General features: G+C 61.6%; 2 protein-coding genes across 2 annotated transcripts in view; both read right to left on the reverse strand.

The window, feature by feature from the left end:
- The window catches only part of SV2A (synaptic vesicle glycoprotein 2A), a 234,886-nt gene that overhangs the window by 3,547 nt on the left and 205,557 nt on the right, over positions 1 to 25,782 (reverse strand).
- Positions 3,452 to 15,391, reverse strand: MEX3A (mex-3 RNA binding family member A). The gene is made up of 2 exons (XM_048928958.1): positions 14,894 to 15,391; positions 3,452 to 4,566 (listed from the first exon to the last, which is right to left on the reverse strand). Exons 1-2 carry the CDS (start codon positions 15,372 to 15,374, stop codon positions 3,461 to 3,463), a joined length of 1,587 nt encoding a protein of 528 aa, XP_048784915.1. The 5' UTR covers positions 15,375 to 15,391; the 3' UTR covers positions 3,452 to 3,460.

The raw sequence follows: 25,782 nt of genomic DNA on the forward strand, positions 1-25,782 counted from the left end.
CTCCCCAGGGTCAGTGCCAGCACGGCTCCCCCCCGCCCCAGATCTCTCCTTCCCCCCTCCCCGCTCCCACCCACCTCTTCACAACCTGGCATCAAAGAAAGACATCGACCAAAAACTTGCTCACATTACCACGAACAGACTTCACTCAGCCAAGAACGACTACAGTCACTCAACTAACAGCGCGGCCTCCGGGGGCTCGGCCGGGGAAGCGCTTCAGCCACGTCCCATTTCCTGCTCCAGCCCCTCCGGTCCCGCACTGCACAGCCCCTAACGCCCCTCGAGCGCTGGTTGGAGCCCCGCAGTGCAGCGCTCCGTTCCCACCAGCAGGAGAACGCGGCACAGCGAGCAGCTGCAGGGCGACCGCTGGGCTTCAACGCCCTCTTGGGCTCCAGCACCACCACTGGAGCTCGAATGTAACCACTGGACTCCAACACAACCACTGGGCTTCAACGCAACCATTGGAGCTGCAGTGCCACCATGGGGCCCCAACAAACCATGGGCTCCAATGCCACCATGGGGCTCCAACAAACCATGGCCTCCAATGCCACCATGGGGCTCCAACAAACCATGGCCTCCAATGCCACCATGGGGCCCCAACAAACCATGGGCTCCAATGCCACCATGGGGCTCCAATGAACCATGAGATTTCAACGCAACGCTGGAGCTCTGATGAAACCATAGGGGCTCCAATGCAACATCTGGGGGCTCCAACACAGTCATTGGGGCTCCAACACAACAGTTGGGGCTGCAATGCAATCATTGGGGCTCCAATGCAACAATGGGGCTCCAACGAACCGTGAGACTTCAACACAACTATGGAGCTCTGATGAAACCACTGGGGCTCCGACGCAATCATCGGGATCCAACGCAACAACTGGGGCTGCAACGCAATCATTGGGGCTCCAACACAACAGTTGGGGCTGCAATGCAATTATTGGGGCTCCAATGCAATCACGGGCTCCAAGACAACAATTGGGGCTCCAACGCAACCATGGGGCTCCAATAAACCACCAGACTTCAATGCAACCGTGGAGCTGTGACACAACCGCTGGGGCTCCGACGCAACCAGGGGGCTTCAAAGCAACCCGGGGGCACAGATGCAGTGCAGGTGTTGGCATGGAGGGCTCAGAGCACCATCATGCCCCAAAACCCCGTTGTGGGGACTAAACCGAAGCCAGACTCGGAACAAGAACCAGGTTTAGGAAGGACGCGGCCAAGGCTGCACCCAGCCCAGCACATGTTCACATCCCGATCTGCTGCAGGCGCACAGCCAGAACCAGAAGGTTCTGAAAGCTCTGGGGAGGAGGCGAGCGCACATCCGACCCGACAGCATCCCTTCTGCACAGCATCTCTGTTCTTTTTTTCCGCAATATCAGCATCCACTGCAGAACCAGGAACAGAGCCCAGCCCTCCGTCCACCTCTTGCCGCCTACAGTTGTAATTTTACCACTGATGCCAAACGGTGGAGGGAAACCCCTTGGTGCCCATCCACCCGCATCCGGAGGGCGAAACCGAGCAGAAGAGGGGATGTTCCCAGGAACAGCGCTACGACGGAATGGAAGTCTCCTGAAACCCAAGGGAAAGAAAAGAATCGTGGGCGATTTCGATAACGACAATTATTATTATTTTTTGCTGTAGAACTGTCGCAGCCAAGTTGTGCAACTCGTTGGTTCAGCTCTAAATTGGGGTCTGGGATCTGCGAGGGGCAGGAAGCAGGGCGGGAGAAGACGAGAGAAACGCCGCTGTACAACCAGCGCGGCGCTGGCAGGGCGGCCTTCGTGTGCGCGGGGCTGCCTGGCTGCTGGCTCAGTCCAACGCTCATCTTCACCACTGAGGCGTTTCGGTGTCCGCAGAGCAGCTGAACCGACCCGAATCCACAACCAGCCGTCGGTCGCTGGCACAGGGCTGGGTGCCCACGGACGCCCATCCTCCCCGAAGGATCGGAGCGAACGGAACCAGCAGTCCTGAAATGACCCAAGGATGTTCGACAAGGCAATTCTTGTTGGTTTGTCTTGGTTTTTTTTTTTGCTTTTCTTTTTTTTTTTTTTTTTTTTTTCTGTTTCCTTCTGAAAAAAATAGAATATATAAAAGCGGCCAACCTCAGGAAGATCCACGCAACGGACAGCTGGAGAGGTTTTGGTCCATAAAGAAATACTTCTGTATTTTATTTTATTTTTTTTCTTCTTTTTATTCCCCCCCCAACTCGGCGTCGGGTCACAAAACTTTTGGTCCGGCTTAAAAACGACGACAACAAAATTAAATCTCTGTAAAACCCGGCTTTCGCGCTCGGTCGCCGCCTTTCGTTTTTTGCCTCACCGTCGGGACGCGCCGCTCTCCCGCACCGCCGTCTGTCTTCGGCCCCGGCGCGGGGAAAGGGAAAGGAAAGCACCGTGTGTGGAAATACCCTGTGAGCGGAAGGATCCGGCCCTGCGGAGGAGGAAGGAGCGAGGCGAGGAGCGGAGGAGGCGGCTCGGCCCGCAGCCCCTTCCAGCCCCCTTCAGCCGCGCCGCCGCTCCGGCTCTTATTGTTCTCATTTTTATCGGTAAAAAAAAAAAAATTATTTTCTTTTGTTTTTTTTTGCCTTTTTCTTTTTTGCCTTTTTTTTTTTTTTTTTTTAGAAAAGTGACAAATTAAAAAAAAAAAAAAAAAAGAAAAAAAGGAAAACGATCAAAGTTCTCTTTAGCTGCTGCGGTTTTGTGTTTTTTGTTTTAAATCTTTGAGGTAATACAGTTGTGCCCTCGTTCCAACAGGTTCCCAGAGGTCGGTGGTTTCTTTTTTTTTTTTTTTTTAAATATTATTATTATTATTATTATTCTGTTTTTCTTTGTTTTTTTTTTTCCTTTTTCTCTTCCAATCTCCGACGGCCGTTCCCATTTCATCCCATCCCATCCCATCTCATCCCATCCCATCCCATCCCATCTCAACTCATCTCATCTCCCTCTCCGTTTCTGAGCCCCGCTGCAGCTGAGGCCCTCAGGGGTGGCGCAGGGAGGCAGCGGGGCTTTGAGGGGCAGGGGGCCGGCGGGACCCCCCCCCCTCCTCCATCATCCAGCGCCGATGAACCTCAGTGCCACCCCAGGGCAGCGCAGCGCTGTGCTGCGCGGTGTGGCTGCGCCCCCAGCTTCGTCCTTGGAGGAGGAGCTGCAGGTGGAGCCTCCGCCCCCCGGCTCCGGCTTTGCTCTTCGCTCCCTGCTTCACCCGCTTCTCTTTTTCCTGTAGCTTTTTTTTTTTGTAAAAAATAACCTACGTCGCTCGTAAAATAATTTTCTTTTTTTTTTTCTTTTTTTTTTTCTTCTTACTTCTTCTCCTTTAAATTAATTTATCCTTTCCTTCGTTTGTTCTTCAGGTCTCATTATTATTATTATTATTATTATTAATTATTATTACCTTCGTTTCTCTCTCCTGGCCCCCCCCCGCCGCCCCTCCCCGCGCTCCCACCCCCCGCCCTGGCTCTGTCTCTTTAGGAAAATATTCTAATGGCCTGAGTGGCTGCAGCGTGGCACACCGGGCACTCGGGGTCAGTCCTCTCACAGATCCTCACGGCGCACTCCATGCAGAAGAGGTTATGGCCGCACGGCACCAGCGCCGCCGTCACTTCGCTCTCGAAACACACCATGCACTCGCGGCTGCTGGAGACGGACGTCCGGGCAGCGGCGGTGCTCCCCAGTTTGGAAAAGCCCTGGAGCGGCTCCCCCTGGGACCGCCGAGGGAGAGCGGAGAGGTTGGGCTCCTGGATGGAGGAGGACGGCGAGCGGTGGGAGTTGGGGTGGATGGCGCCGGTGCTGCTGGAGCGCTGCTGCTTGGAGAAGAGCACCGAGACCGGGTTGGCGTTCTCCTGCCCGGCCCACATCGGGGCGCCCGACTCCGGCACGCCGTAGTACAGATCTTGCTTGTTGACGCCGTAGTTGGGGAAGAGGTAACCGTAATTGAAGTCGTTTTGGTCGTTCAGCCGCGGCGTCTCGTAGACCGGATCCACCGCGCAGTCCCCGATGCAGCCCAGGCTGTTCTGCCGGAAGGTGGAGAGCGGCTTGCAGCCCGGCGCCGGCGTGTGCACCCGCCAGGCCTCCGAGTAGCGGTTCTCCATGCTGGAGTCGGGGCTGCTGGACAGGAAGTCGTTCTCGTTGTTGTACTCCAAGATCTTGCCCGTCCTCACGGCGATGTGGGTCTCGATCTCCTCCCGCGCGCGCTCCACGTTGCCCGGCGCGCCGGTGATCTCAAAGACGGGATCTCGGTCCCGGCTGGGCGTGATGATGTAGGTGTTGGTTTGCTGCTGGATCCTCTTGATGGTGGCTCCTTTCGGGCCCACCACCAACCCCACCACGCGGTAGGGGACGCGAACCCGGATGGTGACCTGGCCCGGCAGGGTGGGCGCGCTGCCGAATGTGGTGCCGGCCTTGTTGCGCGACGCTCGGATCATGGAGAAGTGCTCGGCCGCCGAGATGATCTCCCTCCGTGCCATAGCCACGTCCTCGCGCCGCCCCGTCACCATGAACACCGGCTCCTCGCCCCGCACCGGCGTCTTGATGTACGTGTTGGTCTTGGCCCGCAGAGCTTTGATCTTGCAGCCTTGGAGGAGAGAGGAAAAGAGAAAAGAAGGGTCAGGAAGGCCGCACCACCACCAGCCCTCCGCCACGGGAAATCAGCATCAAGCAGCCACAGCTGAGGGGCACGGAGCACGGCGGAGAGGTTTCGGTCCCCCCAACACCGATGGGTGACTGCTGGCAGCGAAACCCACAGACAAATGTCGGAGGAAGGTTTTCCCATCGCCATCCCCACAGTCCCCAGAAGGCGCTGCCATTTTGTGCATCCCACCCCACCAAACCATACAAACCCCTTTGCTCACTGCGTCCCACCCCACCAGACCCCACTGCTCGCTGAAGCCCCTATGGCAGCTGCTGGGGATGGAGGCTGTCCCCCCGCCTCCCCTCCCCACCATGGTGGCCCAGGCCTTTCTCCAAGGCTGCTCACCATGTTGTCCACTTGTGACACCAGTGCTGAGCCCCTGAGCCCACCAGCACTGTTCCCACAGCTCCTGAAGCCCTGAAAACATCCTTCTGCTCCCCCACACAGGGCTGTGCAGTGTGCTATGGTGCTTTCTCCAAGGGCTGAGATGCAGCGGTGTGGCTCATTCCTATACAACAGGTTCCTGTAAGACAACCAGTTCCTGCACAGCTCTGGGTTCCACACAGCTCTGGGTTTTTGCACAGCTCTGGGTTCCACACAGCTGACTCTCAGTTCCGACACAACTACTGGCTCCTGAGTGACAGCCAGTCTCTACACGACTACCAGTCCCTACACAAACCCCAGTTCCTACACAACCTCTGCTCCCTAAATGACTATCGGTTCCTACACGGCTGCCAGTCCCTGCACAACTACTTGTTCCTACACAGCTACTGGTTCCTGAGCGACAACCAGACCCTCTGGCTTATGGGCACGGTAGGGATGGGTCGGGTTGGGCTTTAAGATCTCAGAGCTCTTCTCCAACCTGAACGATTCCATGATTCTTTGGCCATGGGCACAGGAGGGACGGGTTGGGTTGGACTTGGCGATCTTGGACATCTTCTCCAACCTGAGCAATTCTCTGGTTCTCCTCTGCCCAGAAGAATCCCATCTCTCTCTCCTCACTCACCCCGGCACCGTGCTGCCACCACACTTCTACCACTAAAGATCCACCAACGACGCTTCTAGAACCAAGAAAATCGGATTCCTCGCCCGGTGCGCCATGGTGAGCTCACACAGCCCAGTGCGACCCAGACCCCGACTGACAGCACCGCCTCTCCCCGATGTCCGGGGCTGACGCTCAGCGTTCATCTCCTGGTGCGCAATTTGTGCCGTTGCGCAGGAACACAAAAAGACACAACCACAAAGAAATCCTCTGGGGGTAAAATCAGAGCCCCACAGCCGTCACAGCGGCAGGAATCGCGCCCCACACCGGGCACAGCCCAGAGCTCCGGCCGCACGGCACACAGCCCCACAGCTGCCGTTGCATGCATGACACCGCGCCGATGCAGGAGGGCATTGCGATGACAGCACTCGGCTCCAAAACACCTTTTGCAGCTTTGGCACAGGTGGGGACGCGCGATGCACAAATCCCAGCCCTGCTGCAGAGTCGCAGCACAGCTTTCAACTCCTGGCAGTTATTTGCACGCGCTGAGCGCTCGCTCCTTTGCTGTACGATGGAGAGGACGGCCCTGAGCTGCGCCAAAACCCGAATACCGAACACGGTGACACTGCTGCACCCAGCACAGCTCCGGGGCGCTGATCTCACACTCCTGGGGGTTGGAAATGTGGGATTTGGTGCAGAGAAAGAGCGAAGCCCAAAGCCCAACCCCACGCTGCCGATGCGTCGCTCCACACTGAGTTTCCCAAATCCATCAGCGCTGTTTTCTTTGGGAAAGTTTTGCAGCAGCTGCTGTGGAGCGGCAGATGTGTTGTGTTCAAAATGCGGACCGGTTGTCTGCAGGTTCTGCTGCTGGGACTCGGGAAACTCCAGCAAAGAGCAGCGCTGGGCGTTGACACAGCTGTGCGATGAGAGCAAAACCACGGAGGAACGGCTCCAAGGGAGCAGCAGAATGGGATGGGGCCACGTGTGGCCATCGCAGCCCCCATGCAGGACGTGGGGCCACACGTCAGCCCCACGGCTGCAATGCTGGATCCAAGGATGAAGATGCATCTCAGGAAGACGATCCCAAAGCCCAACCCAACCCCAACCCCGCGCAGCCGACGCGTCGCTCCACGCTGAGCTCACACTCCGAAATCCATCTGCACTGTTTTCTTGAGGAAAGTTTTGCAGCAGCTGCTGCGGACCGGTGGTGACCTGCAGCACCGCGCTGCTGGGAGTCGGGAAACTCCAGCAGAGAACAGCACACAGCAGGCACGGCACAGCGTGCGATGCAAACACCGCAAGGCTCCCCTGGGGGAACGGGGACAAACGGTTTGGGGTCTGCAATCCCCAGGTAGGGGATGCACATCAGCCCCGCAGCTGCAGTGCCGGCTCTGAGGATGGAGATCCGCCTTAGCGAGAGGAACCGAATGCCACCACTTCCCCCCAGGGTCGCACTGAAGCACTGCGTGGGGAGAGAAGGGGAGATCACCGCGCTGGGGGTGACCCCCGTTGGCTGTGCCCAGGGTGGAGGGTTTGCACGAATCCCTCTTCTGAGGGCTGCAGGTACTGTCAAGGTTGGGTGGGGGGTTTTTAACGCTGTGGGACAATGCCGTGTTGGGGGGAGAGAGCAGCACCAAAGGGAACAGTCGTGGAGGTGACACTGAGAGTCCAAGCGGTGACAAAGGATGGGGGCTCCGAGCTGAGGACAGATGGGGAACGGTGGGAACACACGTGAGCGAGGGCGACTCAGAGCCTGAGACGGGGGGAAGGATGGGGGAATGGTGGCAGGAATGAGGGAGAGGGGAGCCAGAGCAAATGGGGGAGGATGGGGGAGCGGAGGGCAACGGGGGACCCCAAAAAGGGAATGAGATGGAGAGAGCGTGGCGAGAGGAGAGAGGGAAGATGGAGCGGCGGACAAAAGGACGCGTGGTGCAGCGGTGGTGTGAGGAGGGGGGGGGGAGGAGGAGGAGGAGGAGGGAGGGTCTGCGCGGCCCTGCAGACAGGAAAGGCGGCTTTGTGCAGGCAGACAGATGGGGATCCTGCGCCGTGCTGAGCAGGACAATCAATGACCCCGTGGGGATGGGGAGCAGCGCGGTGCTCCGGCACAGCCACAGCACGGGGTGGGCAACGCACTGCCCAACTTCCAGAGCGCTGCGCTGATCTCCACTCACCCTGATCTGATCCACACACCCCAATCTGATCCACTCACCCCAATCTGATCCACTCACCCCAATCTGATCCACACACCCCAATCTGATCCACCCTCCCTGATCTGATCCATCCTTCTTGATCTGATCCACCCACCCCAATCTGATCCACCTTTCCCAATCTGATCCACCTTTCCCAATCTGATCCACACACCCCAATCTGATCCACACACCCCAATCTGATCCACCCACCCAATTCTGATCCACTGCTCCGCATCGCAGCCCCCATCATGAAACCCCAGGAGCTGAGCCCCCCCCCTCCCCCAGCAGCCCCATCCCCAGCAGAGCAGGCGAGGGCCCCTTATGGCGCTGCATCAGAATGAAATCTGCCCCCCCTCCCACCTCCCCGCTTCCCTCCACGTATGTTTGTGTTTCTCCCCATCTCCATGCGGAGCTGAAGCCCCCACAGCAGTTTTGCTCGGGGTCGCAGCGCGCGGCACAAAAACGCGAAGCAGAGAGGAGCAGAGTGCAGTTTCCACTGCCCGGATCCTTTCCTTCTGCCGCGCTCCCTTTTTTCTCTTTGCCCACAGCTCTGATCCCAAACCGGTTCGCGTTTCGTGTGATTTCTTTTTCTTTTTTTTGACTTTGGCCAACGGGCTCCAAGTGAATGTGTTTGTTCAGCTCCCATAGAGATCCACAAACACTCAAAGCAGAGGCAAACCTGAAACACCCAACTGGGACCAGTGCCTGAGCAGCACTGGTAACAAAGAAATGCAGGAACCTGGTCTAGAAATGGACAAATCCTATCTAAAAATGCCCTAGAAATCAGAAATTTGGACTAGAAACAACTCAGTCTGGTCTGGAAATGACTAAACCTGGTCTTGAAATGGATAAACCTTGTCTCCAAATGACCAAACCTGTCTGGAGGTGGGTGAATCTGGTGCAGACATCGCCCAGGTGTGACGGCCCGTCCGGCTCCCGTCCAAATGCGAAGGTCCTGGGAAACCAGGAAAGGGGGGACGGGGCTCTGGGACACGGCGCCAAAACTCTGCCCTGCGTGAGCAGCGAACAAAATCCGCCCGAGGTAAAGGAAGGGTTGAGGAGCCCCTCTGCTCGCGGGGCGACGCGGCTGTGGGATGCGGCCCATCCACCTTCAGCTCTGTGCAGAGTCATCCCGAACCGTTCAGAGCACCGCAAAGCCACCGGGATTCCACAGCACCTCATTGACCACAAGGTGTGGGGAAAGGCCCCGAGCGCAGCCTGAGCGCCAATGTGAGCAATGGGAACGGGCAGAGCCAGCGGGACGGAGCCAGAGGGATGTGAAGGGATGTGGGACACAGCGCCAAGGGGAAATGGGAACTAAGAACAGCAATGGGAAATGGGAACACACAGCATCAGTGGGAAATGGGAACTAAGAACAGCAATGGGAAATAGGAACACACAACAGCAATGCCAGCAGGACGGCGCAGTGGGAAACACGACATTCCCAGTGCAGTGGTTTTCCTACAGTTTCCACTCCAGCTCCCAGCCATTGAGCCCGGCCCTGATGGGGCTGGAAGGGCCGACGCCAGGCCGGTGGCACAGCTGGAGGTCTGCACCGCTCTGCTGGGTCCCACGGTGAGCAGCAGGCGCAGCCCTCACTGCTCTTCCTATCACAGAAACCAGGAGGGTGCATTTCTTCCTTTGGTGCGATAGAAAACCATTCGTATGGACAAAAGATTTGGGGTTCTCATCGACACCGGGGCTCCTTCCCACAGCTCCGCCTGTAGGACCCTGCAGACAGCGCTCTGACGTCGCTGCGCGGTGAAAAAGGAGCCGGTGGATCCCTGATTCACAGCAGGATCACAGAGTCATGGAATCACAGGATCATGGAATCACAAAATATCAGAATCACAGAATCACAGACCGGTTTGGGTTGGCAGGGACTCAAGGATCACGAACCTCCAACCCCCCGCCACACGCAGGGCTGCCAGCCTTTAACACCGGCCCAGGCTGCCCAGGGCCCCATCCAACCCAGCCCTGCACACCTCCAGGGACCTGCAGGGATCAGGATCCACTCTTTTTTGCCGTTACGTCGTGAAATGAAAGAGGGCCCCAACACCAGCAGCTGCCCCACATCCCCAGTGAGGTGGGAGCTTCTGCCATCGAAGACAACACAAAGACCCCGGTGGAGATGTGTGGGGTGAGGGCACTGATAGCCCTCTGCTCGGGGGTCTGCAGTGCCGGTGATGCCAGGAGTTGTGCTGACGAGGAGGGCGGAAAAAAAGTTAGAGAGGGAAAAAAGGAATCGACAGGCAGGAAAATGAGGGAGAGCTCATCGCGGTGCGGCGGCGCCGGGAGTTGGATGAAAGTTGTGTTAAAACCAAAAGACACCAACACAAAACCAACGCAGAACCCAACAGAACGCGACCCCGCAGACAATCGGCGCCTTGTCTGCGCCGGGGGGAGGAGGGGGGATGTGAGCGTCCCACCGCACCGCCCCGCATCGCCCCGCACCGCCTGGGTGCGCCCACGGCCCCGTGCGATGCGATGCCATGCGATGCGACGCCACACACGAGTGGGGCCGGGAGGGGGGGGCAGAACACCGCCAGACAAAGGCGGCGGAAGGGGCGGGGGGGTGGGGGCGGGGGGCACGTTCGCCCACTGCCCTACATTTGGGCTCCGGCATCCCGAGCCCGGCTCCGCTCCGCGCCGTCTCCCTGCAGCGTTCCCTTTGTTTCCCTCCCAGCCCCATTTTCTCCTCCCACCTCCGGTTGGAGCGGCTCGAAGTCGCTCCCGCGGCGCCGCACTTTTCCCCGGTGCAAATTTCGGACGGATCCCTCAGCATCTCTTCCCAGCCGCGGCCCGACACCGAGCGCAGCTCCGCTCACCCGTCCCCAAGCGCCGGAGCGCAGCGAGCGTCGGCCCCGCCACGCACCCGTTGCGACGCGCCCCTCCGACCGCCCTCCGTCCCCTCCGTCCGTCCCCACGGGGCTGCGAGCTGCGCTCGGACCCCCCCGGCATTCCCTGGGAGCGTCGGAGCGCTGCTGGGGGGACACAAAAAGCCCCACAGCGGGGTCAGCGGGGCTTCTGCCGGGCTTCACCTTGCCGAGAAGGAGCGATGCTCCCGTCGCGGAGCTCCTTCCCGCTGACAATGGGGCGGGAGACGCTCCTCCGAAGGGCGGCTCCGGCTCCGGGTGACAATGGACGCGGCCGCTGCTGACAGCAGCATCACGGCCCGGTGGGAAGGCTCTGCGGGCCCCGCGGCGCTCCCAGCAGCAGGAAGCCGAAGGGGCCTCGGCCCTCTCCCCGCGCACAAAGGAACCCACACCCAGCCCTCCCGCGGAGCCCCACGGCCATCCCGGCTCCGTGGGTCAGAGGCAGCGGAGCGCGGCCCGGCAGCGAAGCGAGAGCGGCGCCGTCCTCGCGCCCCCCCGCGCCTCCATCGCTCTGGGGATCTCCGTGCGACACCGTGGTGACCCTTCCCAGCGCCGCCAGCGCAACCACACCCTCGGGGTGCGATGGAGGAGGGCCTCACCACCTCTTCTGCCCCAGAACCTCATCCCAAACCGCATCCCAAATCCTGCGAGGCCCTCGGGCGCTTCTGTGCTGCACTTCGGCAAACCCACCGCTCAGCTCCGGGTGCCAGGGAGGTCGGTGCCCAACGCAGAGCTGGAAGGGACGGAACCACGGAGCGCCCCGCGGGCTCCGGAGCTCACGCCACCTCCGAGGCCACGCAGCCGCCTGCAGCCGACACCGAGGAAGAAGAGGGCACACGGGGAGGTGAAATTCCCTTTGGCCGCCACTCACCTCGGCCAGAGCAGAGGGAAGAGGTCACACATCGCACAGCGCCGCTGCTCCGACCGCCCCCTCCTCATTCCTTCCCTCCAGCCCCCCACTCTGGAGGAGCAGCTCCAGATGCCTCCAACCGAATCCCCTGATCCCCCCAGCTCAGGACTCCACGCCGTCCCGGCGCAGACACCACGGCACCCAGCACCACTGGGAACCATAAAATCACGGAGGCTGGGAGAGGCTGAAGCACCGTTTGAGATCAGCGCCCGTCCCAGCGCTGCCACGAGCGTCTGGGCAACGTGGTCTCAAGCAATGTGGTCCGCAGCCAACAGAGTCTATGGCCAACACAGCCTGTGGTCAACCTGGTCTGCAGTCAGATGTGGTCTCCTGCCAACATGGTCAACACGGCCAACATAATTTATGTTGAACACGGTCTACGGTCAACATAAGCCATGGCCAACGAGGTCTGCAGTCAATGCAGTCAACTGCCAGTGCAGTTTATGGTTAACATGGTCAATGGTCAACGTGACGCACAGTCGCATGGCCTACAGCCAACACGGCCTGTGGTGAACGTGGGCCCTGCACAACGCGCGTGGTGGACGTGGATAAGTGGGGGATGATGGTGGAGGTGGTGGATTTGGTGCAGGTGGTGGAGGTGGTGGATTTGGTCCAGGTGGTGGATTTGGTAGATGTAGTGGATTTGGTAAATGTAGTGGATTTGGTGGATTTGGTGGAGGTGGTGGAGGTGGTGGATTTGGTGGAGGTGGTGGAGGTGGTGGATTTGGTGGAGGTGGTGGATTTGGTGGATTTGGTGGAGGTGGTGTAGATGGCAGACGCGGCCCATGGGCAGCGTGCTCCAAGGTCGATGCAGTCTACAGTTCAGAGCCATGCGGCCTACGGTCAACGCGCCTCCAGCCAACCCAAGCTGAAGGCGCCGAGCTCGAGCTGAGCTCCCGCGGTGCCTTCCAGACAAATCAGAGCCCCCACAACCAAACCTCCCCCCTGCCCACGCTTCACAGCCGCGCTGACCCAAACACCTGCAGCCAAGCTGTGGCCGAGTGCCCGCAGGCCCCTCCAGCACCACCAAGGGCATCTTCCATCGATGGCCCCGTGCTGCACGGGGGCACAGGGAGGGTCCCCGGGCCCAGAGCTCCCCCCCGTCCCACCAGGAAGGAGCGCAGCGCTTCGTCCGACCACAAAGCACCAAAAGCGTGAAGAAAACTCCGCCGTGCCACCGCCGAAAGCCTTCACCCAACTTTCATTTCGGTGGCGCTTCTTCTTCCCTCCCCTCCTCCCCCTCTCTTTTCCAATGGGGGGTGAGAAATCGGTACCCCCTACCCACGCTCTGCCCATTGCAGGATCGCCAGGGTGCGGGGGGGGGGTCCCCCTCTGCCAGGGGCAGCACGGGATGCAGCCCCCAGTGTGGGGCACGGCCTGACCCGACCACTAACGCTTCCCAGATGTGGGAAAACCCTCAAGCACACAAAAGATGGTGGAAGGAACCTCCAAGCATCGCGGGCTGACACCAAACGCGGCCCCTGGTGTGGGGTGGCAGCAGGACCCGATGGGGGGGCAGGGGGGGACTGAGCCGGGATCCCCAGTCAGCATCCCCACCCTCACCCCACGGCTCCTCCTCTCCTTCTGAACTTTCCCAAACAAAGGGAAGCCCTGCACGGTGCCCCCCCAGCGGCGCTGAGCTCTCAGGGTGGAAGACGAACCGAACCCCCCCCCAACGCCCCCCCGTGCCCTAAATGCACCCCAGCCCCATTGTTCTGAGCGCAGCGATGCACGGCTGTTCCCGTCCCCCACCCTCTGCGTGTCCCCCACTAACAGAGGCCTCCCCCACCCCACGGACCCCCATAAGCCCCCCATGACCCCCCCTTACCACCCCCCGATCCCGGGAGCCACACTCTGCACCCACCGCACTCAGACTTGCCGCTCACCCATCCATCCCCCCCTTCCCCCCCGCTCCATTTTCCCCCTCCACCAACCCCACAAAGTGCGGTGTGTGCAGCCCCGACCAACCCCCCCAACCCCCCCAGCCCCGAGCCTCCCGCGGACCCCACTGGAGGAAGGGCTGGGGGTGGGCGCGTGGTGACCGAGGGCTGGGTGTGGTGCGCGCCTCTCTCCCTCTCACTACAGAGATATATATAATTTTTAAAGCCCTCCTCCATCCCACCTCGCTCCGCGCGGAGCCGCGAGGAGAACAAAGCGGTGCCGTCACCCACGCGGGACGGGGACCCACGCGGGACGGGGAGCCAGGCGCTGCTCGGAGCCGAGTTCCGCTCGCTCGGATCCGAGCCCCAACCACACCCCCCTCGCTTCCACGCCGCTCCCGACACAAAGGGGATTTTTCTTCCCCGCTCCGCCGCTGTTGCTCGGAGGGGGGTGGGGGGGAGGGGGTCGGCAGCCCCCGGCCCCGCTGCCCCCCACCGCGGCCCTCTGCGGGTCTTTAAGGGTGGAGGGCGGTGGGGCTGGGGGGGGGCACAAAACGGGGCCGGGGGCCGTGGGGGGTGGGGAAGCTCGGCGGACGGACCCACGCAGACATTCCTATGGATGCTGATCCACGGAGACCCCGCAGACGACCCCCCCCTCCTCCCCCCACGACCCCACAATGAAAGTCCGGGAGCGGTGCCCCCCCCCCCGCCCCCCTTTTCCCCGGCAGAGAAACAATGCGATGGGGGCGGCGGCGCGGGGCAGTTCCGAGCACCCCCGACAAAGGGACGCCCCCCCGCACCCACCCGTGACCCCCACCCCCACGTGAGCTTCCATCCCATCCTTGACCCCCCCCCAACCCACGCGCGACCCCCCTCGTGCCCCCTTTGAGGGCCCGAACAATGCGAGGGGGAGTGGCGGCGCGAGGAAGTTCCGAGCACCCTCTCCACAAAGGAACCCCCGCACCCACCGGCGATCCCCGGCGCCCACCCGCGACCCCCGCCCCACTCGCGACCCATCCACGCGCGATCCCCACCCGAACCGCGCCCCGGCTCCGTACCCCCTTATGGGGGTCCGAACAATGCGAGCGGAGCGGCGGCTCGGGGCAGTTCGGAGCGCTCGACAAAGAGACCCCCCGCAACCCGCCGTCACTCCCACCCCACGCGCGACCCCCCCGCACCGCGCATCCCCACGTCCCCACACTCGGACGGGCGGAGCGGCGCGGGTCGGTCCCGAGCGCGACGGAGCGACCCCCGCACCCCGCACGCCCACTCGCGCCCCCCACGCCCCCACCCACTCGCGACCCCCTCCCCCCAGGCTGCGCACAGCGCGGGCCGGCCGGCAGCTCCGAGCGACAAAGACCCCCCGCCCCCCCTTCGCCCCCCGCCGAGCCGTCGCCCCCCCACGCGCGACCCCTCCCACGCGAGCCGCTCACCTTGGCGCCCCACGATCTCGGCCACGTGCTCGGAGCTGGGCACGGGCACGCACTCGGTGGTGTTGGAGCTGCTTTTCAACCGCAGCTCGGCCTCTTTGTACAGCGCGCACAACTTGGGTTCCGCCGCCCCTCCGCCCGCGGCCGACGGACCCTTCGGGGCCGGGGGAGGCGGAGGCGGCGGCGGCGGCTGCTGCTGCGGCTGCGGCGGCGGCGGTGGGTTCGGCGGCGGCGGCTGCTGCGGAGGAGGAGGCGGCGGAGGGTTATTGTTGTTGTTGTTGCTGTCCTCCACCAACACCGCGGCGGAGGAAGAGGAGGAGGAGGAAGGCTCTCCGAGCCCCAGCAGGCAGAGCTGGTCCAGGGCGAGCTGCAGCGCCCGGTCATCTTCCAGCAGAGCTCTGTCTTTGCCGCTCCCACCGAAACAGCCTAAATCGCCGAAGCCGCCGTTCCTTTCCATTATCCCTGGGACGAGCAGGCTCGGCATGGCTCACAAAGAGCTGGGAGGGGGCCGGGGGGGGGGGGCCGGGGAGGGGGGGGGGGCGAGCGGGGAGAGGAGGGGATGGGGGGGGGTGGGGGTGTGCGAGTGTGCGAGTGTGTGTGAGCGGGGGGGGGGACACAAAGAGCTCGGGAGGAGGGAGGGAGGGAGAAAAAAAAGGAGGAAAAAAAAAGGAGCAGACAGAAAAGGACCCTCCGCCCACCTCACCCCGCCCCTCCCGCTGTAACCCGACCCCCCCCGCACACCCCCTCCCCACACGCGGGATCCGACCCCCCCCCCCACCCCGCACCCGACCCCCCCCCCCCCCCCCTCCGCTTTTCCTCTCCCCGCGCCCGGAGCGCCGCGCGGAGCCCCCGAAGGGCGCGGAACGGAGCGCGGCGCCGCGGGGGGAAAAACTCTTTTGTTTGAAGGTGGGAGGCGGCCCCCAACACCCCCCCCCCCGACGCCCCCCCCGCACCGCGCTGCGCTGCCGTGGGATGCTGGGGGATGTAGTCCGGCGGCCCGCATCGCCACCCGAGAGCGGACACGAGTGGGAACGAGTGGGAACGGGGCGGGGGGGGGTGGGGAGAGGGTCGCGGGTGGGGGGAGTGGATTGGCGTAAGTGGGGGTGGGACACGGGTGGGAGTGGGGGGCGTGAGTGGGAGGATGCAGTGGGGACGCCCGTGGGGGGATAAAGTGGGGAACGTGAGACACGGGTGGGGGGACAGCGTGGGATGTGGGGGAGGTGGGGGGAGGGACAAAGTGGGGAGCAGTGGACACGAGTGGGATGAAAATGTGGGGAATGTGGGACACGGGTGGGAGAACAGTGTGGGGAGCAGGGGACACGGGTGGGGGGATGGAGTGGGGCAGGGGAGCAGCGTGGGGACTCTGGGGCACTGGTTATGGGGATGGAGTGGGGAGGAGGGGACACGAGTGGGGAAATGGGACACGGGTGGGGGGAGTGGAATGGAGGAAGTGGGAAGTGGGGGGTGTGAGTGAGGGGATAAAGGGGACCTTGGGACACGAGTGGGGGGATAAAGTGGGGAATGTGGGATATGGCTGGGGGGGCAGTGCAGGGAGCAGGGGACGCGGGTGGGTGGTGGTGTGGGGCAGGGTGAGAGCGTGGGGAGGTGGGGACACGGGTGGGGGGACGGAGTTGGGAACGTGGGACACGGGTGGGGTGGGCTGCATGGGGGGCCTGGGACGGGTTGGGGGATGGAGTGGGGACTCTGGGGCATGGCTTATGGGGACGGAGTGGGGAGGAGGGAACAGGAGTGGGGAAATGGGACACGGGTGGGGGGAGTGGAATGGAGGAAGTGGGGAGTGGGGGCTGTGGGTGGGATGATAAATTGGGGACCCTGGGACACGAGTGGGGGGATAAAGTGGGGAAGACGGGACATGGGTGGGGAGACAGCGTGGGATGTGGGTGAGGTGGGTGGTGGGATAAAGTGGGGAGCAGTGGACACGAGTGGGGTGACAAAGTGGGGAACATGGGACACAGCTGGGGGGACAGCATGAAGAGCAGGGGACACGGGAAGGGGGACGGAGTGGGGCAAGGGGAGAACGTGGGGAGGTGGGGACACGGGTGGGGGGACAGCGTGGGGACTCTGGGGCACGGGTTACGGGGATGGAGTGGGGAGGAGGGGACACGAGTGGGGGTGGCGTGGGGGGGTGGCTGCTGTGTCACGAGTGGGGGGGGCTGTGGGGGTCCCTGTGGGACGTGAGTGGGGCACAGCGCGTGGTCTCTGCGGTGTGGGTGGAGGGGATCTTGTGGGGTCGTCTGGGACACGAGTGGGGGGCACCGTGTGTAATGGGAATGGTTTGGGGTCTGGGACATTGGTGGGGGTCATCAGGGGTCCCCTATGGAAGAGGTCGTGTGAGGACCCCCACTGGGTGCCCCCCGGGTGGGAGGGACTGCGTGGGGCGCTGCCCAGCCATGGGGGTGCTTGGGGGGGGGGGGGGGGGGGGGGTGGATGGGGGGGGTCACACGTGGGCCAGGGAGGAAATGGGGACACAAAGGGTGGAGATGGGACCCAGCAGTGGGGGGGGGGGGGGGGGCACCACACCCCAAGGCCGTGCGGTGCCCCACACAAAGTGGGGCTGCTCTGGGGGGGCACAGCATAGCCCTGCCCCCCCCCCCCCTTGTGGCTCTTTGCATTGAAATGAGTGATCGAGGGCACCAAAAATCCCTCACCCCGCATCCCAAAGCCCTCATCCCATATCCTGCACCCCACAGCCCCACAGCCCACCGTGGGACAGAGGAAGGGGAGTTCTGTCTGCTGCAGAACGGGTCCTGAATGGGTGCAGGTCCTGAAAGGGAACAAATCCCAAAGGGGTGCAGGTCCCAGATGAATGCACACCCCAAATGGCTGCGGGTCCCAAATGGATTCAGGTCCCATATGGGTTCAGGTCTAAAATGAGTTCAAATCCCACATGGGTGCAAATTCCAGATGGGGGTGGATCCCAAATGGATGCAGGTCCCAAGCCGCTTCATGTCCCAAAGGGGTACCCATCCCAAATGGGTGTGGATCCCAAATCGATGTAGGTCCCAAATGGGTGTGGATCTGAAGTAGATGTGGATCCCAAATGGATGTGGGTCCTTAAGAGGTGCGGATCCCAAAGGGTTCAGCTCCCAGGTGGGTTCACATCCCAAAACTGGGATGGCCATCTGGGGCGATTTGGGGTCATTTGTAGCTATTTGGGGTCTATTGAGGGCCATCTGGGGCCATTGGGGGCTGCTGGGGGCCTTTTAGGGCTGGCAGGGGCCATCCAAAAATGAGTGCAGGTCCCAAATGGGTGCCCATCCCAAATAGGCGTGGATCCCAATGGCTGAGCTGGGCTGCAGGAGCCGCCCTCTGTGGCGGCCTGAATGGGGACATCAGCACCGCAGGAGCGATCTGGCCCCAGAGTGCTGACGCTGGGCCGTTGGCAGCCCCATGGATGTGGGGCTCAGGAGGTCGCCGTCTGCCCCAGGTGCTTCCATCTCTCCATCCTGAACTGCAGAGCCAATGGTTTGGGTTTGTGGCATCGGCCCTTTGGGTTTTGCACCACTGCAGGGCCAGCGTGGCGTGTTTGCGGCGCCCGCCGTGTCTGTGGGGTGCGCGTGGCTCGGCCCTTTGGCTGCTGCACCGCTGCAAAGGCGATGGTTTGGGTTTGCTGTGTTTTTGCACGACTGCGGTGCCAGGGGGGTGGCTTTGTTGCGTCGGCCATTTGGGTTTTGCACCGCTGCAAAGCCACTGGGAAGAGTTTGCTGTGCCCTCCGTGTGTGTAGGGCACTTGTGGGTCGGCCCTTTGCATTTCACACCATCGCAAAGCCAACGGAGTGGGTTTGTTGCGTTGGGTTTTGGGTTGTGGGGCATCGCAGAGCCAACGGGACGAGTTTGCTGCAGCCGGCGCGGCTGTAGGACGCTGCGATGCAACACCTCTGGGTGCTGCGTCACCGCAAAGCCAGCAGGGCGCCTTTGCTGCCTTGGGTTCTGCACCACTGCAGTGCTGGTGGGGGGGTTTGCTGCATTGGTCCTTCGGGTTTTGCACCGTTAAAAGTCAATGGGACGGAGTTGTTGCGTCGGCCCTTTGGGTGCTGCACCACTGCAAAGTCAGTGCGGAGTGTTTGCTGCACCCAGTGTCTGTAGGACACGCGTGGGTCGGCGCTTTGGGTGCTGCACCGTTGCAGAGCCAGTGGTTTGGGTTTGCTGCATCCAGCGTGGCTGCAGGACGTGTGCGGGTCGCTTGCTGCACCACTGCAAAGCCTCTGGGGTGGGTTTGCTGCAGGTCGGCTCTTTGGGTTTTGCATCATTGCAAAGCATGATGGGGGTCCCAACCATTCTGGAAGGGGCCGTATGGATCATAGAAATATGGGATCATGGGTGGTTGGGATGGAAGGGGCCTTATGGATCATAGAAATATGGGATTGCAGGTGGTTGGGATGGAAGGGGCCTTATGGATCATAGAGGTGTGGGATCGCAGCGCACTTGGATTATACAGAATCTTAAGGACCATCAAATCAAGGAATGTTGGATTTGGAGGGAACCCTACAGATAACAGAACCGTGGGATTGCAGAATGGTTGCGCTGGGAGGGACCCCATAGGATTGTAGCATGGGAGCACAGAGCACAGCATGGATGGGTTGGACGGGACCTCAAGTACCTGAAACTGTGGGATGGTTGGGTTGGGAGGGAGCCTAAAGACCAGAGAAGTGTGGGATCCCAGCCCAGTTTTGGTGGGAAGGAATCCTGTAGGTAAGAGAACACGGGATCAGAACGGTTGGGTTGGAAGGGACTCTGTAGGGTCGGAGAACCGTGGGACCGCAGCACGATGGGTTGAGTGGGGCCTCAATGGCCACGAAAGCACAGAATGGCCGGGTTGGTGGCACCCTGCGGAGCAACGGGAGCCCAGCGCAGCGGCCGGGTTGGAAGGACTGCCGGCCTCACCTCTGTCCTGGAAAGGTGGTGGAACAGCTGTGCTGGATGCCATCTCCGGACCGCTGGGGGAAAGGAGGTGATGAGGAGCAGTCAGCGGGGTTCACCAGGGGGAGGTCGCGTTCCACCAACCTGGTGGCCTTCTGTGGTGTCGCAGGCTGGGTGGATGGGGGCTGAGCAGTGGATGCGGTCTGCCTTGATTTCAGCACGGCATTTGATGCTGTCTGCCACAACATCCTTATAACAAAGCTGGGGAAGTGTGGGATGGACGAGTGGACAGTGAGGTGGGTTGAGCACTGGCTGAGTGGCAGAGGGCAGAGGGTCGTCGTTGGCGGTGCAGAGTCTGGTGGAGGCCTGTAACCAGCGGTGTTCCTCAGGGGTCGGTGCTGGGTCCTTGTTCAACATCTTCATCAGTGACCTTGATGAGGGGATAATGGCCACCCTCAGCAAGTTTGTGATGATACGAAGTTGGGAGGATTGGCTGAAGGCCGTGCTGCCATTCAGTGAGAGCTGGACAGGATGAGAGCTGGGCAGCAAGAAACCGGATGAGGTTTAACAACAGCAAGTGTAGAGTCTTGCATCTGGGGAGGAATAATTGCATGCACCAGTACAGGTTGGGGGATGAGGTGCTGGAGGGGAGCTCTGCGGAGAGGGACCTGGGTGTCCTGGGGGACGACAGGTTGGCCGTGAGCCAGCAGTGTGCCCTTGTGGCCAAAAGGCCAATGGCATCCTGGGGTGCATTAAAAAGAGCGTGGCCAGCAGGTCGAGGGAGGTGATCCTCCCCCTCTGCTCTGCCCTGCTGAGGCCTCATCTGCAGCTCTGTGTCCAGTTCTGGGCTCCCCAGCACAAAACAGACAGGGATCTCTTGGGAAGAGTCCAGCGGAGGGCCACGAAGATGGTGAAGGGCCTGGAGCATCTCTGCTATGAGGAAAGGCTGAGTGAACTGGGTCTGTTCAGCCTGGAGAAAAGGAGACTGAGAGGGGACCTGATCCAGGTCTATGAATACCTGAGGTGTGGGGCCGCGGTGACGAGGCCAGGCTCTGCTCAGCGGTGCGTGGAAACAGGACGAGGGGAAGCGGCCGTCAGCTGCAGCAGAGGAAGTTCGGCACGATGTGCGCAAGTTGCTGAGGTGAGGCGACGGAGCGCTGGCACGGGCTGCAGGGCTGTGGGGTCTCCTGCTCTGCAGATGCTCACGGCTCGCCTGGACGCGACCTGCTGTAGGAACCGCTTGGGCGGGGGGTTGGACTCGATGGTTGGAGGCCCTACAGTTCTGTGACTGTGATTCTGTGAAGGGCCCTTCCAGCCCCCTGTGAATCTCCCTAAATCTCCGAGATGGGGATGTGATGCGCGGCCGCCCCAAAGGCAGGGGGCACCAAGCAGAGGGCGGTGGGCGCAGCGCCGAGCTGCCGGAGCAGCGGGGGCTTTGGGGCGGCGCTGTCAGCTGTGGGGGTTGGGGGGAGCTGTGTGGGGCTGGGCTCAGACTGGGTGCCCCCCGTGGGTCTCTTTAACGCGGGTTTCCCCCCAGCTTTCCTCCCAGGTGTGCCGGGATGCGCGGAGCGTGCAGCGAAGCAGGATCAGGCCCTGAGCCAATTGAACCCTTCTTCTTATCAGTCTAGACATCCTCGTTATCCTGATAAGCGTCTGATCCCCCTGAATCCCGCTAAGCCCCCGGCGCTCAGCCCAGCCCTTGGGGTGGAAGATCCCAGATCGCGGGGCCGCCATCCATCATTAAGGGCGCTTTACCAATTACGAGTCATTACGGACGCCATCATTACTATTATTTAATAGACGGTGTTAATTATTATTATTCATTGGTTTTAAAAGGAGCGTTTCCATAGCAACGGGGAGATGTATGCTGCTTTTCAGGCACGCCAAGTGGACCCGTTCCTGGGTTCCCCCAGAGCCGGGGCTGCCTGGGGGGAACCGGGGCCGGGCCAACATCCCCAGGGAGGGCGAAGGCACCAGCGCTGCCCCCAGGCTGGGCGCTCACACCGCTCACAAGCTCCTGTGGGATGCAGACGTTGCTCCAAACTGCTGAGAGTCCTCTGGAGTGCGGCGTCGGCGCCGTAACACCGCTCTGGTGTGCGAGCAGCCCAAGAATGGAGGCACCTGCTGTTAATTCTGTTAATTGCTGCGTCGCGAAGGAGTGGATGTGCATCGCATCCTGCCCTGCTCCTCAGGTTGGGCTCTGCTCAGAGCAGCGGGGCTGGGGCACGGCTGATGTGCCATGGCCAACCGCTGCACAGCTGATGGTCAATTGCTGGTCAACCGTCAGTCAACTGTTGGCCAACCGCTGGTTAACCATTGGTCAGCTGTTGGTCAGCTGTTCCTCGATTGCTGGTCAACCACTTGTCAACCGTTGGTTAACCATTGGGCAACTGTTGGTCAACCATTGGTCAACCACATGTCAACTGTTGGCCAACTGCTGGTCAACCACGTGTCAACTGTTGGCCAACTGCTGGTCAACTGCTGGTCAACCACTTGTCAACCGTTGGCTAATTGTTGGTCAACTGTTCATCAACTGTTGGTCAACCGCTGGTCAACCATTGGTCAACTGTTGGCCAACTGCTGCACAACCATTGGTCACCTGTTGGCCAACTGCTGGTTAACTATTGGTCAACTGTTGGTCAGCTGTTCCTCGACTGCTGGTCAACTGTTGGTCAACCATTGGTCAACTGTTCATCAACTGTTGGTCAGCCACTTGTCAACTGTTGGCCAACCGCTGGTCAACCATTGGTCACCTATTGACCAACCACTGGTCAGCTGCTGGTCAACTATTGGTCAACTGGTGGACAACTGTGGGTCAGTAGTTGGTGACCACCAATCAACCATTGGTTACCTACTGGTCAACTGTTGGTCAACCACTGGCCAACCGTTTTGCAGCTGCTGGTCTACCAGCACCGCCAGGTCCTCCGTGTCGTTAAGCAGACTCCCATGATTGGTGGCAGCTCCCAAACGATCTGCTGCGCTAATTAGCAGCTTTGCTGGCCTGCGGGGATCTCGGATCCGTTCAGTGATCCCTGTGGGGCCGGGGTGAGACTCACCACAACCTCATTCACCAGCAGGGTGGGGGGGGGGGAGCGTGGCCGTCCCAGGCCAGCAGTGTCCCAGCCATCAGCAATTGCACGACCCAGCGCGGCGCTGTCGGACGGGAGGCTGCACAGGGGTCGCATCCATCAGCGTTTGGATCTCTCTGGAGGAGACCCCTGCCCAGCTCGGTTCCAGGGCGCTGCACCCTCACGACACAGAAGTTTTTTGTCTCATTCAGACTGAACTCCCTGGGCTCCACTCTGCGCCCGCTGCCCCTCCTCAGGGCTCTCCCAGCAGCTCCCATCTGCCCGCTGCTCCGGCTGTGCCCTCCCTGGGGCAGAGCAGAGCAGGGCAGCAGCTCCCAGCCCTGCTGGCCCCGCTGCCCCCAAGGAACCATCAGCCTTCAGGGCCAATGGGGGACACTGCTGGCTCGTGGTCAACCGCTGTTGGTCAACTGTTGGAAAAAAGTTGGTCAACCGTTGCTCAGCCAGGACCCCCAGGAGCTTCTGTGCAGAGCCCCCCTCCAGCAAGCTCAGCCTCTGCCCAACTTGGGGTCAGCAGAGGGGACAGCAGGTTGGGGGGGGGGACAGAGCCCAGGTCGCCCCTTGGTGATGGAAGGATGGGAAGGGGGCAGTCGGGTCTCTGCAGACCTCCAATGGTCTCGTGGGGTCCTGCGTTGCACAAAAGCTGCCCTGGGAGCCCGCGCGCCCCTCTGCTCCTCCGAGCTGTGCGGAAACACAAAGGAGTAAAAGCAGGAGGGGCCGGGGTGGGTGGGAGGTGGAGGGAGAATCCCCCCATGGCCGGCACTGAATCCCAGCCCTGCTCGAGAGGGAGCTCGAGTAACAAGCGTCATGGTGCGGGCCAGATGGATTTGATTTAATAACAAAGCAAGGGGGGGCCGGGATCGTTTCAGGGCCAGATCCTCAGCAAGCAGAGGAGCCACATGGGGTAAGGCTTCGTGGTTGTCTTGGCCGTGAAGATCGGGACGCGGGGCTGCGCCGGAATGGGAGCAGATTACAAGGAGACTGGGCTGGGGTGAGCACTGGGTGGTGCTGCACCAGGGGCACGGGAATGGGGGGAAAGGGGGCGCCTCCCTCCCCAGGGCTGCGCTGGGGCTGTGGGGACACGGCCGTGGGGTCGCGGCACGGGTGGGTTGGAGGACCCTGCAGATGGCAGAATCACCGGATGGCAGCACAGCTGGGGTTGGCAAGGATCCTATCCACCGCCTCGCTGCAGCCCCACTGCCGGCAGGGCTGGCTCCCAGCACACCGGGCCGCTCAGAGCCCCGTGGCCCCGGGCAGGGGACACCCACAGCCCCCCTGTGACCCGTCCCAGCCTCTCCCCGCTCTCACAGTGAAGAATTCCTTCCTAACATCCGTTCTCAACCTCCCTTCTTCCCGCTCGAAGCCATTTCCCTTATCCTGTCCCTACCTGCCCTTACAAAAAGTCCTTCCCAGCTTTCCCGTCACCCCCCAGGTCCTGGCAGGGCAGGAAGGTCCCCCCACAGCCTTCCCTTCCCCAGGCTGCACAGCCCCAGCTCTCAGCCTGCTCCTGTTTCGGAGATGCTCCGCTCTGCTCAGCTCCGTGGTGCCCCAGCAGCTCCACAGGGGCTCAGACCTGGACATGATGCTCGCAGGGGGGCTCAGGAGAGCAGAGGGGCAGAACCCCCCCCCTCCCCCCCTACTGGCCACACTTCTGCCGATGCAAGGCAGGACCCGGCCCTCTTTCACCCACCCACAGCCCCAAACGCTCCTCGCCGCCCCGGTGAAGCTGTGCTGGTTGTCACCAAGCAGCCCCTCCTTCTTTTCCATCAGCCCCCAGCGCGCCGTGCCCCACAGCCTGCAGGCACAGAGGGGAAACCCCCGCTCCGTGGTTCCCCCCACCCCCTTTTTCCCCTTCCTGGGGACGGGGGCTCTGCGTCCCCTTTTCCAACCAGTCAGAGCCTCTCCCAAATGCCGCCACCTTCCGAACACGATGGAGAGCAGCGTGGCAGCACCCACAGCTCCACCAAAGCCACCCACGGATCTCAGTGGTCCCACAGCCGTGTGCAGCTCCAGGTTCTGTGGGTGCTTTCAGAGCTCGTGTTTGCTGACGGAGGGCAGATCGTCCTCCTCCCTGCTCCTACCTCTGCTCCCTGCAGTTTGGGCGCTGCGGGCAGAGCCTCACCAGTAAGGAACGCAGCAAAGAAGACATGGAGCACCGCAGCTCCGTGTCCCTCATGATATCATTGTGTCCCTCATGACATCGTGAGCTGCGGGCTGGGATGGGGCCCTAAAAACCACGGAATCACACGGTTGGGATGGGAGGAGCCCCATAGGTTGCAGAACCGTGGGGTCACAGAGCGGTTGGGTTGGAGGGGCCCTGCAGGTCACAGAATCACACGGTTGGGTTCAGATCCCACAGATCATAAAACCATGGGATCACAACCTGGGTGCGTTGGAAGGGGTCCTGTGGATCACAGGATCACACGGCTGGGTTGGGAGAGGCCCTGCAGATCCCAGAGCCGTGGGATCACTGCATGGGTGGGATGGAAGGGATCCCACAGATCACAGAGCCACCCGGCTGGGCTGGGAGGAGCCCTGCAGACCGCAGAACCGTGGGACCACAGCGCCTCTGCGTTGGAAGGGACCTCGATCCCTGCAGTCCCATCCTGGCGCAGCACTGCCCGCAGCCGCCCCCACCCCGCATCCTGTCCTGCATCCCATCCCTCATCCCATCCCGCATCCCATCCCTCATCCCTCATCCCATCCCGCATCCATCCCTCATCCCATCCCGCATCCCATCCCTCATCCCTTCCCTCATCCTTTCCCTCATCCCTTCCCTCATCCCTCATCCCTTCCCTCATCCCTTCCCTCATCCCTCATCCATCCCTCATCCCATCCCTCATCCCATCCCGCATCCCATCCCTCATCCCATCCCTCATCCCATCCCCTCATCCCTCATCCCATCCCTCATCCCATCCCTCATTT

This window comes from Lagopus muta, chromosome 29 (assembly GCF_023343835.1).
Source record: "Lagopus muta isolate bLagMut1 chromosome 29, bLagMut1 primary, whole genome shotgun sequence".
NCBI classification, from domain to species: domain Eukaryota; kingdom Metazoa; phylum Chordata; class Aves; order Galliformes; family Phasianidae; genus Lagopus; species Lagopus muta.

What these genes read in the sequence shown, in the direction of transcription:
- MEX3A (XM_048928958.1), bottom strand. Translation starts at nt 15,374, where the DNA reads ATGCCGAGCCTGCTCGTCCCAGGGATAATGGAAAGGAACGGCGGCTTC. An exon ending in CGAGATCGTGGGGCGCCAAG is followed by an intron (nt 4,567 to 14,893) that starts GTGAGCGGCTCG and finishes CTCTCCTCCAAG; the next exon opens with GCTGCAAGATCAAAGCTCTG.